Genomic DNA, 11,815 nt, shown 5'->3' with positions numbered 1-11,815 from the left:
TAGTCATGAAAGAATGAAATAAAAGTAAACAATAAAAATATAAGAATAAAATATAAAAATAAAATGTATACTGTAGAATTAAATACAGAATAGAAAATAAAATGTGCATGAAAGTATTCTGTAGTCTTAAATATTAAGATACAAAAGAATGTACAAGAGGTGAATATGCATATGTGCATTAATTATGCTGTAGTCTTTAATATTAAGATACACAGAAATGTAAAAGAGCCTAATGTGCAAACAGGTTGCGACACTGTCAATATGTCTATATGAGGTAGAGAATGATGAATATCGTTCACCTACTGATTAAGTGATTATTACGTGGAGACGTAGATTTTAAGAGGCTGGTTTTGAGTTTAGGAGCCTGATGGCCTGGGGGAAGAAACTCCTCTTGAGTCTCTCGATTTTTGCCATCAGGCTATGGAAGCACCTACCAGATTGCAGCAAAGTGAAAAGACAGTTACTAGGGTGGTTGGAGTCCTTGGTGATTTTAACAGCTCTGCTTTTGCTGTGTTTGAGGTAGATGTCCTGCAGCGAGGGAAGAGCAGACCCTGAGATGCACTCAGCTAAGCACACAACTCTCTGCAGGGCTTTGCAGTCTTGACAGGAAGCCCCTTCTGGGGCTCATATGTTCAGAGTGATGGAGCTGGAGATGAAGTGGCCTACCTTACCCACTTGAGGTCTTCCTTTGAGAAAGTATTGAATCCAGTCACAGAGTGAAGAGTTTAGACCGAGGTGTATGAGTTATAGTGGGGACTATAGTATTGAAAGCTGAGCTATAGCCAATAAATAGCAACCTTACATAGTTCCCGTTGTTGCCGTCAATGTGCATGAGAGAAAAATGCAGGATGTGAGAAATGGCATCTTCAGTGGATTTGACCCTATTGGGGTGATAGGCAACTGAAGAGGGTTTAAAGTATCCGGGATGGAGGAGCAAATTTATTTGTTTACCAGTCCCTCATAGACCTTCATGACTATTGATGTGAGGACATCTGGGCGATAGTCATTAAGACAAGAGGGTTTATTGTTCTTAGGCACAGGGATGATGACAGATTTTTTAAAGGAGGTGTTAACCACAGAGGTAGCAAGGGACTCATTAAAGATGTATGTCAACAAACCAGCAAGTTGATCAGTGCAGGACCTCAGAACATGGCCAGAAATCCAATCAGGTCCAGCTGCTTTCCTGACGTCCACTCGCTTCAGGGCCATCTGAACCTCATCCTCCGACACGGTGATTACATGATTATTGCTGATCTGACTGCTGCTTACTGCCGTGCTGATCGGCAGACTCATGCTGCTTAAATTGTTTTCAAACCGGCCGTAGAAAGAGTTTAACTCATCAGCCAGCAACAGATCTGCTCTCACCTCTGCAGAGGATTTATTTCCAAAGGCGCAGATGGTCCTTAGTCCCTGCCACATGCGTCAGGAGTTAAGTGTGCAATTTTCTTTTTCTGTTGTGCTAATAAGCTGCAACGTTCATTGGGGACGTGTGTTTAGTAAAAAAAAAATGAGCCCTTCAGGAAGGATTCATTAATATTCACAATTCTTTAGAACTGTCAAGACTATATTTACACAAGCTTTTGCTAGTAATGACAACACAAGAACCTGCTTTTAATTCTGTTTATTGAACAAAATATCTTACAATGTCTTGGATATACATATATACAAATATTACATTCTGATAAAACTTCAATCTGTTCTCAGTCTTGATAACCATCATTCAATGCACTTGAACGTGTTAAGAAAATTTCAAATACACATCACCATCTCCAAAAATCTGAATATAGAAAGCACAACTAATAAGAATTTCACCTGGGAAGATGAACTTAAACATCAGCACAAGAAAACATATCTGTAAAAAAAAAAATATATATATATATATATATATATATATGTATGTAAAGAACCAACTATACAATTGTTGCAGTTTTAAAGCAGGTATGAAATATACCTGAAATGACCTCCCTCAAAAGGTTTTATAATGTGTTGTTCCATGCAAGAACGAGAAACCCTTTCAGACACAGAACAAATATATGATACAGTGGCTCTGATCCTGGTGACTTCCTGTCATCAACAGTGCTCTCAGATAACATAGACATCTGTCTTCTCTCCCAGAAGCCAATACGTTCTCATTTTGCCTTTACCCTAAAAGAGAGTAACAGCACCGATCAATAGCATGCATCAATGTCACTCAGACAGCTTGCTGGATGAACTAATCAACAATGAGTAATATGCTCTTTCTTAATGAAAAGTCCAGCAAAGATGGACACGGGACAGTCCTCTATGGTGATTTAAGCATTATAAGACTCAGACTGGTATAAAAGGCCATCATCAACACAATAAAGTTCAGATTTTACAGGACTTAGGTTGCATTGCATGTGGATATTTTGTCATTTGAAAATCTGAAATGGATGTAATAGATTATTTTCATTTTGCTGGAAAAATACTGCCTATTCAAAAATTCCTAAAAGATATACATAATTTCTATTGAAAGAATAGTGTGGAGCCAATCCTCAAGGATTCAAATAGAATCAAACAAAAATCTTCTAAAGAACTGAACAAAATCCTACTGGATAAACTAACATAATGCAGGATTTTAAATAATTATCATTTGATATTGCTTAATCTTTATCATAATAAAGTTTTTTCTGTGTTTTATTTTGGGGGAAAAAAATTCCATTCAGACTTTTTAGGAATTCGGTACCTTTAGAGAAATTTAGTCATACAAAATAGCTCACACAAACAAACAAATATGTTTTATAAATAATTTAATTAATTAATTAATTAATTTATAAATAATCTTATAAAATTTTTACTTAGTTAATCACTTCAGAGAGCAAGCATAACTGAAACTTCATACCTTCATTTCAACATCTCCTCGCAGCTGGAGATCGAAATAGCCAAACTCATCCAGAACATCTTTGGTTGCTGAAGACACATGTATCCTCAGAGCTGTGGAGGAAATGATAATCATAAATACATGAAAATTGCCATCGTTTACTCAACCTCAAGTTTCTTCTGTACAACATAAAAGGACATATTTTGAAGAATGTAAAAGCTACTCATTTCCATACAACAAAAACATACAGTGAGTGAATATTTGCAAGCATAATGAGATCTGAGGTGAGATGTGGGAATGTTTTTAGAATTAATAATAGCTTAAATTGCACCACACAAACTGCTGTATTATTTCTCTATTGAGCAGCATTGTTCAGAACCCTAGTGATCTGCCTCACTGTCTACTGTCCACATTGGCACCCGGGTCATTCTACGGAAATGTAATTTTTTCTGTCCCTACCCTTTACAGAATATTACACTTGAAAAACACTTTAGGGTTACAATTTTTTTGTATTAATTAATTAGAATTCCAAGCACCACAGAAGTGCTCGTCTCCACAGTAATAGTAGAGGGAAAATGCTTTATTTTGAGGTCAAAAACTGTGTTTCTTTTTTAAATATTATAAAATACATAATGAAAGTAGTGGTCCCCTGGAGTTGTGTCACTAGTGTTACCGTTTAACAAAAAAGCTCTTATTTTGAAATAAAAATCACACTGATTGCATCACTTGACTTCCTTCTTCCAATTTCCTCGAGATGTATGAAGAGAAGCCCATGGTAAGTCCACTGTCTCTTTTCAGTTCTTAGAAATCTTCTCATTTATCTCATGATCTCATATAAAGCTTTTAGTTTAAGTCACTGGTATGACCTCCTTTATTGTTTGGGAATTGTAAAAACAAAAATAGAATACAAATGGATTTAACTACTAAATTTAGTTAGTATACAATGATTGACAACATGTGGTTTGATACCTTGTAGCAGCTATTTTGTAAAATGCAGTTTTCATGAAAATTGTTACTGGTGTTACTGTCACTGGTGTCACCTTCCTTATGGGTAACACCAGTGAAGATCAGTAACACCAGTGACTCCCTTTTATAGATAAACTTTGTTCAAAGCTATTCATTTAGTTCTTTTGCATAAAATAGCACTAAATCACACTGTGAGATTCTAACTTTTCTTTGTCATTGTTAATCCTCCTTTGGTCAGGTATTTCTAAATTGAGTGTATGGCTAAACTGAGTGCAGCTGAGAAACAGCGACTATACAGAAAGTGTAGGGATGCTGATCCTGTTTTTTTTTTTTTTTTTTGCAGAAATGGAAACAGAGCTATGTCCGTGACATTGACACAAAAAAAGAAAGAGAACAAGTGATTTGAATGAAAGGGAGAAGAGATATGAGCGAAAGGCATGGAGGGTCCGTCAGCACAGTTATGAAAGTGCATAGCATACAGTACCTCCACATACATACTCACTCACTCACTCACTCACTCACACACACACACACACACACACACACACACACACACACACACACGTTTGTTTTTGTGAAAAAGTGGGGACATCCTATAGAAGTAATGGTTTTTATACTGTACAAACTGTATATTCTATGGCCCTACACCAACCCTAACCCTCACAGGAAACTGCATTTTGACTTTCTCAAAAAAACTCATTCTGTATGATTTATAAGCGTTTTGAAAAATGGGGACATGGGTTATGTCCTCATAAGTTACCCTCTCCTAGAAATACGTGAGTCATACCCATGTCATTATACATAGTTGTGTCCTGATATGTCACAAAAACAAGAGCACACTCTCTCTCTCTCTCTCACTCACTCACTCACACACGCTCTCTCTCTCTCACACACACACACACACTCTCTCTCTCTTTCTCACTCTCACACACACTCTCTCACACACACACACACACACACACACACACTCTCTCTCTCTCTCTCTCTCTCTCTCTCACACACACACACACACACACACGCACACACTCTCACTGAAAGAAGAGATCATGGGTTGGAAACAAAGATATGAAAAGGTGTAGAAACGTAACATACGACTTCAGCATGCAAATCTTAACAGCCCAGAACACAACACAAAAAGTTCTTCAAGGTCAGTGAGTCAACACCCATGTCAGAAAAACCCTGAAATATCACTTTGCTGTTTTGGGAGCACTGAAACACATGCATCGCAACAGAGTGAAGTTTTTCTGACCAAGCCCCAGAGATGATGTTAACTGGTACGGTGATGACCAGATCATATGCCTGATTCCAGAGCCCATGGCACTAAATAAGCGTTCAGTTCAGATTTATCAGCGGTTCTGGGAGTGCATTATGGGGCAGTTGGGCAAGTTAAAAAAAGCAAAAAGGCACCATGAAATGGAAAATTGGGACAGTTCAAAGTTTTCCCCTCTTAGTCATTGTCTAAATTGCAATTGTCCAATTGTGACTATTTTATGTCATGGTATTGTACTTACCAGAGGTGGAAAGAGTACAAAAATATTCTACTCAAGTAAAAGTACCATTACATTAATGAAATTTTACTTAAGTACAAGTAAAAGTACCAGTCTAAAAATCAACTCAAGTAAAAGTAAAAAGTAGCTCATTTAAAATTTACTCAGAGTAAAAATTACTTACAGTTTTTTACGATTGCTATGACAGATTTTTCAATACTTTTAACAATTTTCCAAAACTCTTAACACAGTTAGCACTACATCCGCCTGTGTAAGCTATACTATTAACACATTTCTTGTTGCTTTAACACAAAATGCATACAATTAACACAAATTTAAAATGCTTGAACTTCTTTTACACACAAGCTCAAACAAGACCAAAACAATGGATTTTTACTGCCAAATTTACCAATGATTTAACACTGTATGTCAGAACAGATAACACCATGTTCTAAATCTAACCTTACAGGCTAAAGTCAAGGTAAACAGCTGTTCATATTGTGAATTGAAACACAAATATATTCCCTGTATTTTATTCCATTGCTAATGAGAAACAGCTTATTGAAGTTATGCAAATATATAAATCACAGCTGATTCCCATCTAGGAAGCACACTCAGGTGTTGAGGTTCTTTCAATCACATGATCATATGTTCTAAAAGAGGACTCTTTGGGCTGATCTTGTGTGGAAAAGAAACAATATAGAGCAACACAAAGAAAGAAAGAAAGAAAGAAAGAAAGAATGCCTGCAAGAGGGAGAGGAAGACGAGTACCAGGACAAGGGAGAGGAGTGGGGCAAGGACAAGGGCAAGGGAGAGGGAGAGGAGTGGGGCAAGGACAAGGGCAAGGGAGAGGAGTGGGGCAAGGACAAGGACAAGACAGAGGAGTGGGGCGAGGGAGAGGAGTTAGAATGCGTGGTGGCGCTCAAAGAAGGACCAGAGCTAGGGTAACTGATCAAATAAGAGCAACTATCATTGACCATGTCATAAACCATGGGCTATCATATAGAGAGGCTGGTGAACGAGTACAACCAAATCTCAGCTGGGACACAGTGGCATCCATTGTCCGTATTTTCATTGAAACCAACAGGTAGGAGTATTGCTTCTCCTACAGCAAAGTGTACTGTAAATACTGTAATATTACCATTTACAGTATTAGAGTGACTGTATGCCTCCGGTCTCTAATATGTAACTGTATTTTGTTCCTCTAAGGATTCAACGTCTACCTCCCTCAGGGGGCAGAGGAAAGCTCCTGAATGAAGAACAGGAACTTGCTATTGTCAACATGGTGATTGCTGACAATGAAATAAAACTGAAGGACATTCAGTCCAGAGTTGTAGAGGACAACCTTGTCTTTGGGAACATTGCAGCAATCAGCATAACATCCATTTCTCGGACTCTAGCTAAACACAGAGTCCTAATGAAACAACTATACAAAGTTCCTTTTGAAAGGAACAGTGAGCGCATCAAAGAACTCCGTCACCAATACGTCCAGGTAAGGTTATGCAATACAGTCATTACTGTACTATACACAGTGTGTTTTGCAGTAAACTACTCTATAAACCTGGAGTACATTAGGACATACAGTAGATATACAGTACAGCACAGCATGTACATACACTGTGTCTAATTACTTTCAGAGAGTCATGGAGTTGGAGGCCAATCAAGTCCCGCATGAAATTATCTATGTTGACGAGGCTGGCTTCAACTTGGCGAAAAGGCGTCGCCGTGGGAGAAACATAATTGGCAAAAGGGCCACAGTAACCGTGCCGGGCCAGAGAGGAGCCAACATCACCATGTGTGCCGCAATCTCCAACAATGGTGCACTCCTGCATAAATGTGAGATTGGCCCCTACAACACCGACCGCCTTCTCCTATTTTTAGAAGACCTGCACGAAAGATTGGTGCCAGAGGTAGAAAGGGGACAGGTGGGAGACCACTTGCCAATATATGTGATCACATGGGACAATGTGGCATTCCACCATTCCCGTGCAGTCACAGCATGGTTTGACGCCCATCCTAGGATGGTGTCCCTTTTCCTTGCTCCTTACTCCCCTTTCCTCAACCCCATTGAGGAGTTTTTCTCATCCTGGAGATGGAAGGTTTTTGACCATCGCCCACATGACCAAATGTCCCTCCTGGATGCAATGGATGCTGCATGCCAAGACATCACAGCTGAACACTGCCAGGGGTGGATAAGTCATGCAAAAAGATTCTTCCCATGATGCCTTGCCAGAGAAGATATCAGGTGTGATGTGGATGAGAACATGTGGCCAAATGCAGAAGACCGGGCAGATTAGAAGTTTGCTTTGTTTTTTTTAATTATTATTCCGGTGCTTTTTCTGTTTGTATATCTTGCAGTAATGTCCTTTTGCAAATAAAGTCTTTACTGCAGCAATTCTGTCTCTGTCTTTTTTTTAGAACTGTAACTGTACATTCTATAAAGCTACTCTGAGATGGTCATTCATTTTTTGTGACAAAATGCATGCATTTACTAAACCCAACAAAACAAAAATGTAGAGAGGCTTCAAAAGAAACTACAGTGCAAAACACAATCTCTAATCAATACAATATACTGTACTGTCCATTGTATAAGGGCAGACCTGTCACATAAAATAATGCAGTTTCTGTAATTTCAGCTGATGATAGTGTTTTTTTTGTCATTGTGTTATGATTGACTAAATGTTCCTGTTGGAAGAGAACATGTGTTAGTGTTTTGAATAATTATTTGATTTTGAAACATGTTTGCAGTGTTTTGGTAGACATAGTGTATTGTGTTAGTGTATTATTGTATTTTGAAAATTAGTTTACAATGTGTGATTTTGAGCATGAAATTAACCGTTTTGCCAATTGTGTGTTTTAGGTGTGTTGGTGTGTTAAGAGTTTTGGAAATTTGTTAAATGTATTGAAAAATCTGTCATAGCGATTGTAAAAAAACTGTAGTTACATTTTAACAGTGGGAGGGAGTCAAAAATGGGACAGGCCAAGGTTGTCAAACTCAGTTCCTGGAGGGCCACAGTCCTGCACAGTTTAGATTTAACCCTAATTAAACACACCTGATCCAGCTAATCTAATCATTTAGGTTTATTTGAAAACTACATGATATGTGTGCTGGAGCAGGGTTAGAACTAAACTCTGCAGGGCTACGGTCCTACAGGAACTGAGTTTGACACCCCTGGGATAGGTCTATTAATCTCAAACTAGTTGTTTTTAATTAAAGGAATCAGTTATTTAGAATAATAAAACATTTGGGCTGTTACCAGGCAAATCAGTATCAACAAACTCATCTTTTAATGCAGAGGAAATGCAGAAGATTCATTGGAAGTGGCATTTAGATGTATTACACTGTTTAGTGCAGGACAAGAATGCATTTAACCTGCAGTTACAAATGCATGAATAATGTTTTGATATACAAGACATAAAATGTTGAATACTCATTTGAAATGATAAGAAATTAATTATTTAAAAAAATCAAAAGATACTTTAAATGTGAAATTAAAATGGCCAGTATGTGTCAGCAAGTCACTGTTAATAAGTGAGTCATTGCGATTGAACCGAATCATTTAAACGGTTGATTCATTCAGAAACTAAACACTGTCACGTTGCTCAGAGACGCAAAACTGTGCTTTGGTGGTTGTGTTTGGAATTATTTTCTGTTGTAGAAATAGAGCTAAAAAAGGCAATATGGTGTCTAAAATGCAAGTCTCTTAATTAACTTGTTTACTGAACTGTTATATATATGTATGCATGTATATATTCATGATGATTTTTGGAGGAAAAGACGGCCTTTGTGTGATTTTGATTTAATATATGAAATTATATAAATATGTGAATTTTCTGACCCTATATCTTTAATTTTGTGATCATGCTAAATGCATTTTAGGAGACTGAATCACACAGTGAAAGAACGCACTATAAATGCGCGCGCACATCATTAAACAAAAAATATGATATTATCGCAGACGATATATATAGCACACTCCTCACCACTGTCTTTTTGGCTAATTTGTGCAAAACCTCTTGCTAAAATGTCAAAGCTTCATTTTAACCACCAATGCAACGATGCAATTATTTAGCTTACCTCTACATTCTTGCGAAGGGTTGATGTCTTGTCGAGATTTTATAAGCTGCTAATTTGGTCTTCCTAGGCAAGTACAGCTTACACTGCATAATAGAGCATACATATGGCCAGGGGTTCACTTCATTTCCTTCGAGTTCAACTTCAGAATATGATGGGGTTTCGTTTTCAGCGGTGTCTGCACCACTAACGCCTGTTTTGTCCGTCTGCATCTTTCTTGTGATTTTAGCGCCAGTTTGCCCTCCTGCCCATTATTTACTGCCGTAGTTTCCAGCAAGCGATTTTTTTTTTTTTTTTTACTCATTAATTAATGTGTTTTAAAATGTAGCGAAGTACAATACTTTAAACAAAATATACTTAAGTAAAAGTAAAATTACAGATTTAAAAAATTACTTTAAAAAGTATTAGTACACAAAAAAGCTACTCAATTACAGTAACGCGAGTAAATGTAATTCGTTACTTTCCACCTCTGGTACTTACTAGATATTGTACTTTGTTGTACATTTTAGTTGTTTTCTAATGAAGTTAAAATGTTAATTTAAAATGTCGTCTATGATATTTTCCTAACTGATTTCAGTTCTTATGAAATGAGGCATTTGTATATGTATATGTATGTTACTGGTGATTTGTTGTCACTGATGTTACTGTTTTTTTTTTCTTTCACATTAAATAAAATCGGTCACATGTGACATGATCAGGGCTTGACATTAACTTTTTTGCTCACTAGCCAATGTGTTGTGTGTAAAGCTCCATTTTAAATAAAAATCCTCATGAAAAATGCATGCCATGGTTCAGACAAAGTTGCTTTTATCTTTAAAATTTGAGGGGAACGTTCCTCTCGTCATAAAGAACAAATTTCAGTTTGTGTCATTTTTGTGCTCGGGTCCTAATAATGACTACTGGTTAGGTTGCAACCCTCTAGAGACAACTTGGCAATTGAAATCGCCATTGGCTAATAAATACTTTAGTTTACTCGCCAGACTGATTAATATATATGAAATATTTGTAAAATGGCACAGTTTTTTTAAATACACTTTTAACATCAGTAAGTCATGCTTTATAATAAACAAGAATTATTTAATATAACTTAAGAAGTACTTAGAAGTAAATTTGATAACCATGTTTGAATTTTAACTTGAGAGGTGGTTGTTTTTTCTGTCATTCAATGTTTCTGACAAAAAAAAATTTGGGGAAAAAACTAACAAAAATACTGATAGGATAATAATGATAAGAATTCTAATAATAAGAACTATAAAACACACTAAGGATTACTAAGGATTAATGAGCTGCTGGATTCATGAATATTAATCAGGTTTTGTGCGTTCGCTTGAACTGATTTGCTGAAATCAAAACAGGGATGATAATAGGTGAGCGCCAGCCAATGGGATTGCCGTTTGCGCATTAACACCACACACTACCGGAAAACCCGGCTGTTCTTAAAAGCTGAAGACTTCCATAGGAACATCGTTATTTTGACAGGAAAATGCAACAAAGAATATTGTTTAAATTTAACAAGTCAATTCACTCACTCACTCACTCACTCACCCTGGAAAATGATAATTTTAAATTCATTGAATTCTGCTACACTTAAGAATTAAGCTTTAAAGGATTGTATCATTGCTTGTTTTTAGCTGTTTTTCAAATATTTTCATTGTTATAGCAAATAAATGGTTGCACAATTGAAAGATCATTCAGTCACACTTTTAACAAACCTGATTAAAATAAATAGAACATAATCTCCTTATTAGTTAGATTATCAATGAAAAAAAAATACAATAATATTTCATAAACACCTTTAATATTGCTAAAGAAGTAAGGTAACAGCAGTGACAAAAAAATGATGTATGCGGTCTTTAAGTATATGCACACAAAAAATAAAAAATCATTAAGCTGTCATTTATGTGTACTCCTAGTCAAAGGGTAATCTAATAATGTGGTCTTAAGTTTAAATGTTAGAAAAAGAAATCAATTTTAAGACATCTTGCTTTAACAAAAGTGGACGTTTCTGTAGAATGACCAACCTACCTTCTATAGCATCTTCCTAACCAACATGTGACACTGAAGACCAGAGCTGGACTGTATAAATAAATGCAGCCATTGGGGAACGGCACTATATAACCGTTTCTTTCATCTCTGCATATATGCCGTATATGCCGTTTCTTTCATCTCTGCATTCCATGAATACAATTAATCTCTGTTGACAGACATGACATCATCTACATGCCAGGAACACCCAAATGATGTCTTAAAATGTTGTGTAGGTAGGCAGCTCACTAGGTTTTCAAACAAATATTGCACCACATATAAGGGCAGGTGCCTGTGCTTTTATAAATATTGCAAGTTTTGTTTATGTACACTACTAATCAAAAGTTTGTAGCAAGATGTTGTACTGTGTTTTAAAGAATTCTCTTAAAGGGATAGTTTACCCAAAAATCTAATTTATGTCAT

The 11,815-nt window shown here is 36.6% G+C and overlaps 1 protein-coding gene across 1 annotated transcript in view; it reads right to left on the bottom strand.

The window, feature by feature from the left end:
• Positions 1-1,606: 1,606 nt before the first annotated feature.
• The window catches only part of LOC132140801 (atrial natriuretic peptide receptor 2-like), a 90,668-nt gene continuing 80,459 nt past the window's right edge, over positions 1,607-11,815 (bottom strand). Inside the window, exons 21-22 of the mRNA XM_059549786.1 lie at positions 2,861-2,952; positions 1,607-2,145 (exon numbers count right to left, since the gene is read on the bottom strand). Of these exons, the coding sequence (XP_059405769.1) occupies positions 2,083-2,145; positions 2,861-2,952 (155 nt within the window). The 3' untranslated portion in view covers positions 1,607-2,082. The remainder of the gene's footprint in view (positions 2,146-2,860; positions 2,953-11,815) is intronic.

The sequence above is a fragment of the Carassius carassius genome, chromosome 5 (assembly GCF_963082965.1).
Source record: "Carassius carassius chromosome 5, fCarCar2.1, whole genome shotgun sequence".
Taxonomy (NCBI): Eukaryota; Metazoa; Chordata; class Actinopteri; order Cypriniformes; family Cyprinidae; genus Carassius; species Carassius carassius.
The sequence above is the reverse complement of the archived record's forward strand: the minus strand, read 5'-3'. Positions and strand labels throughout refer to the sequence as shown.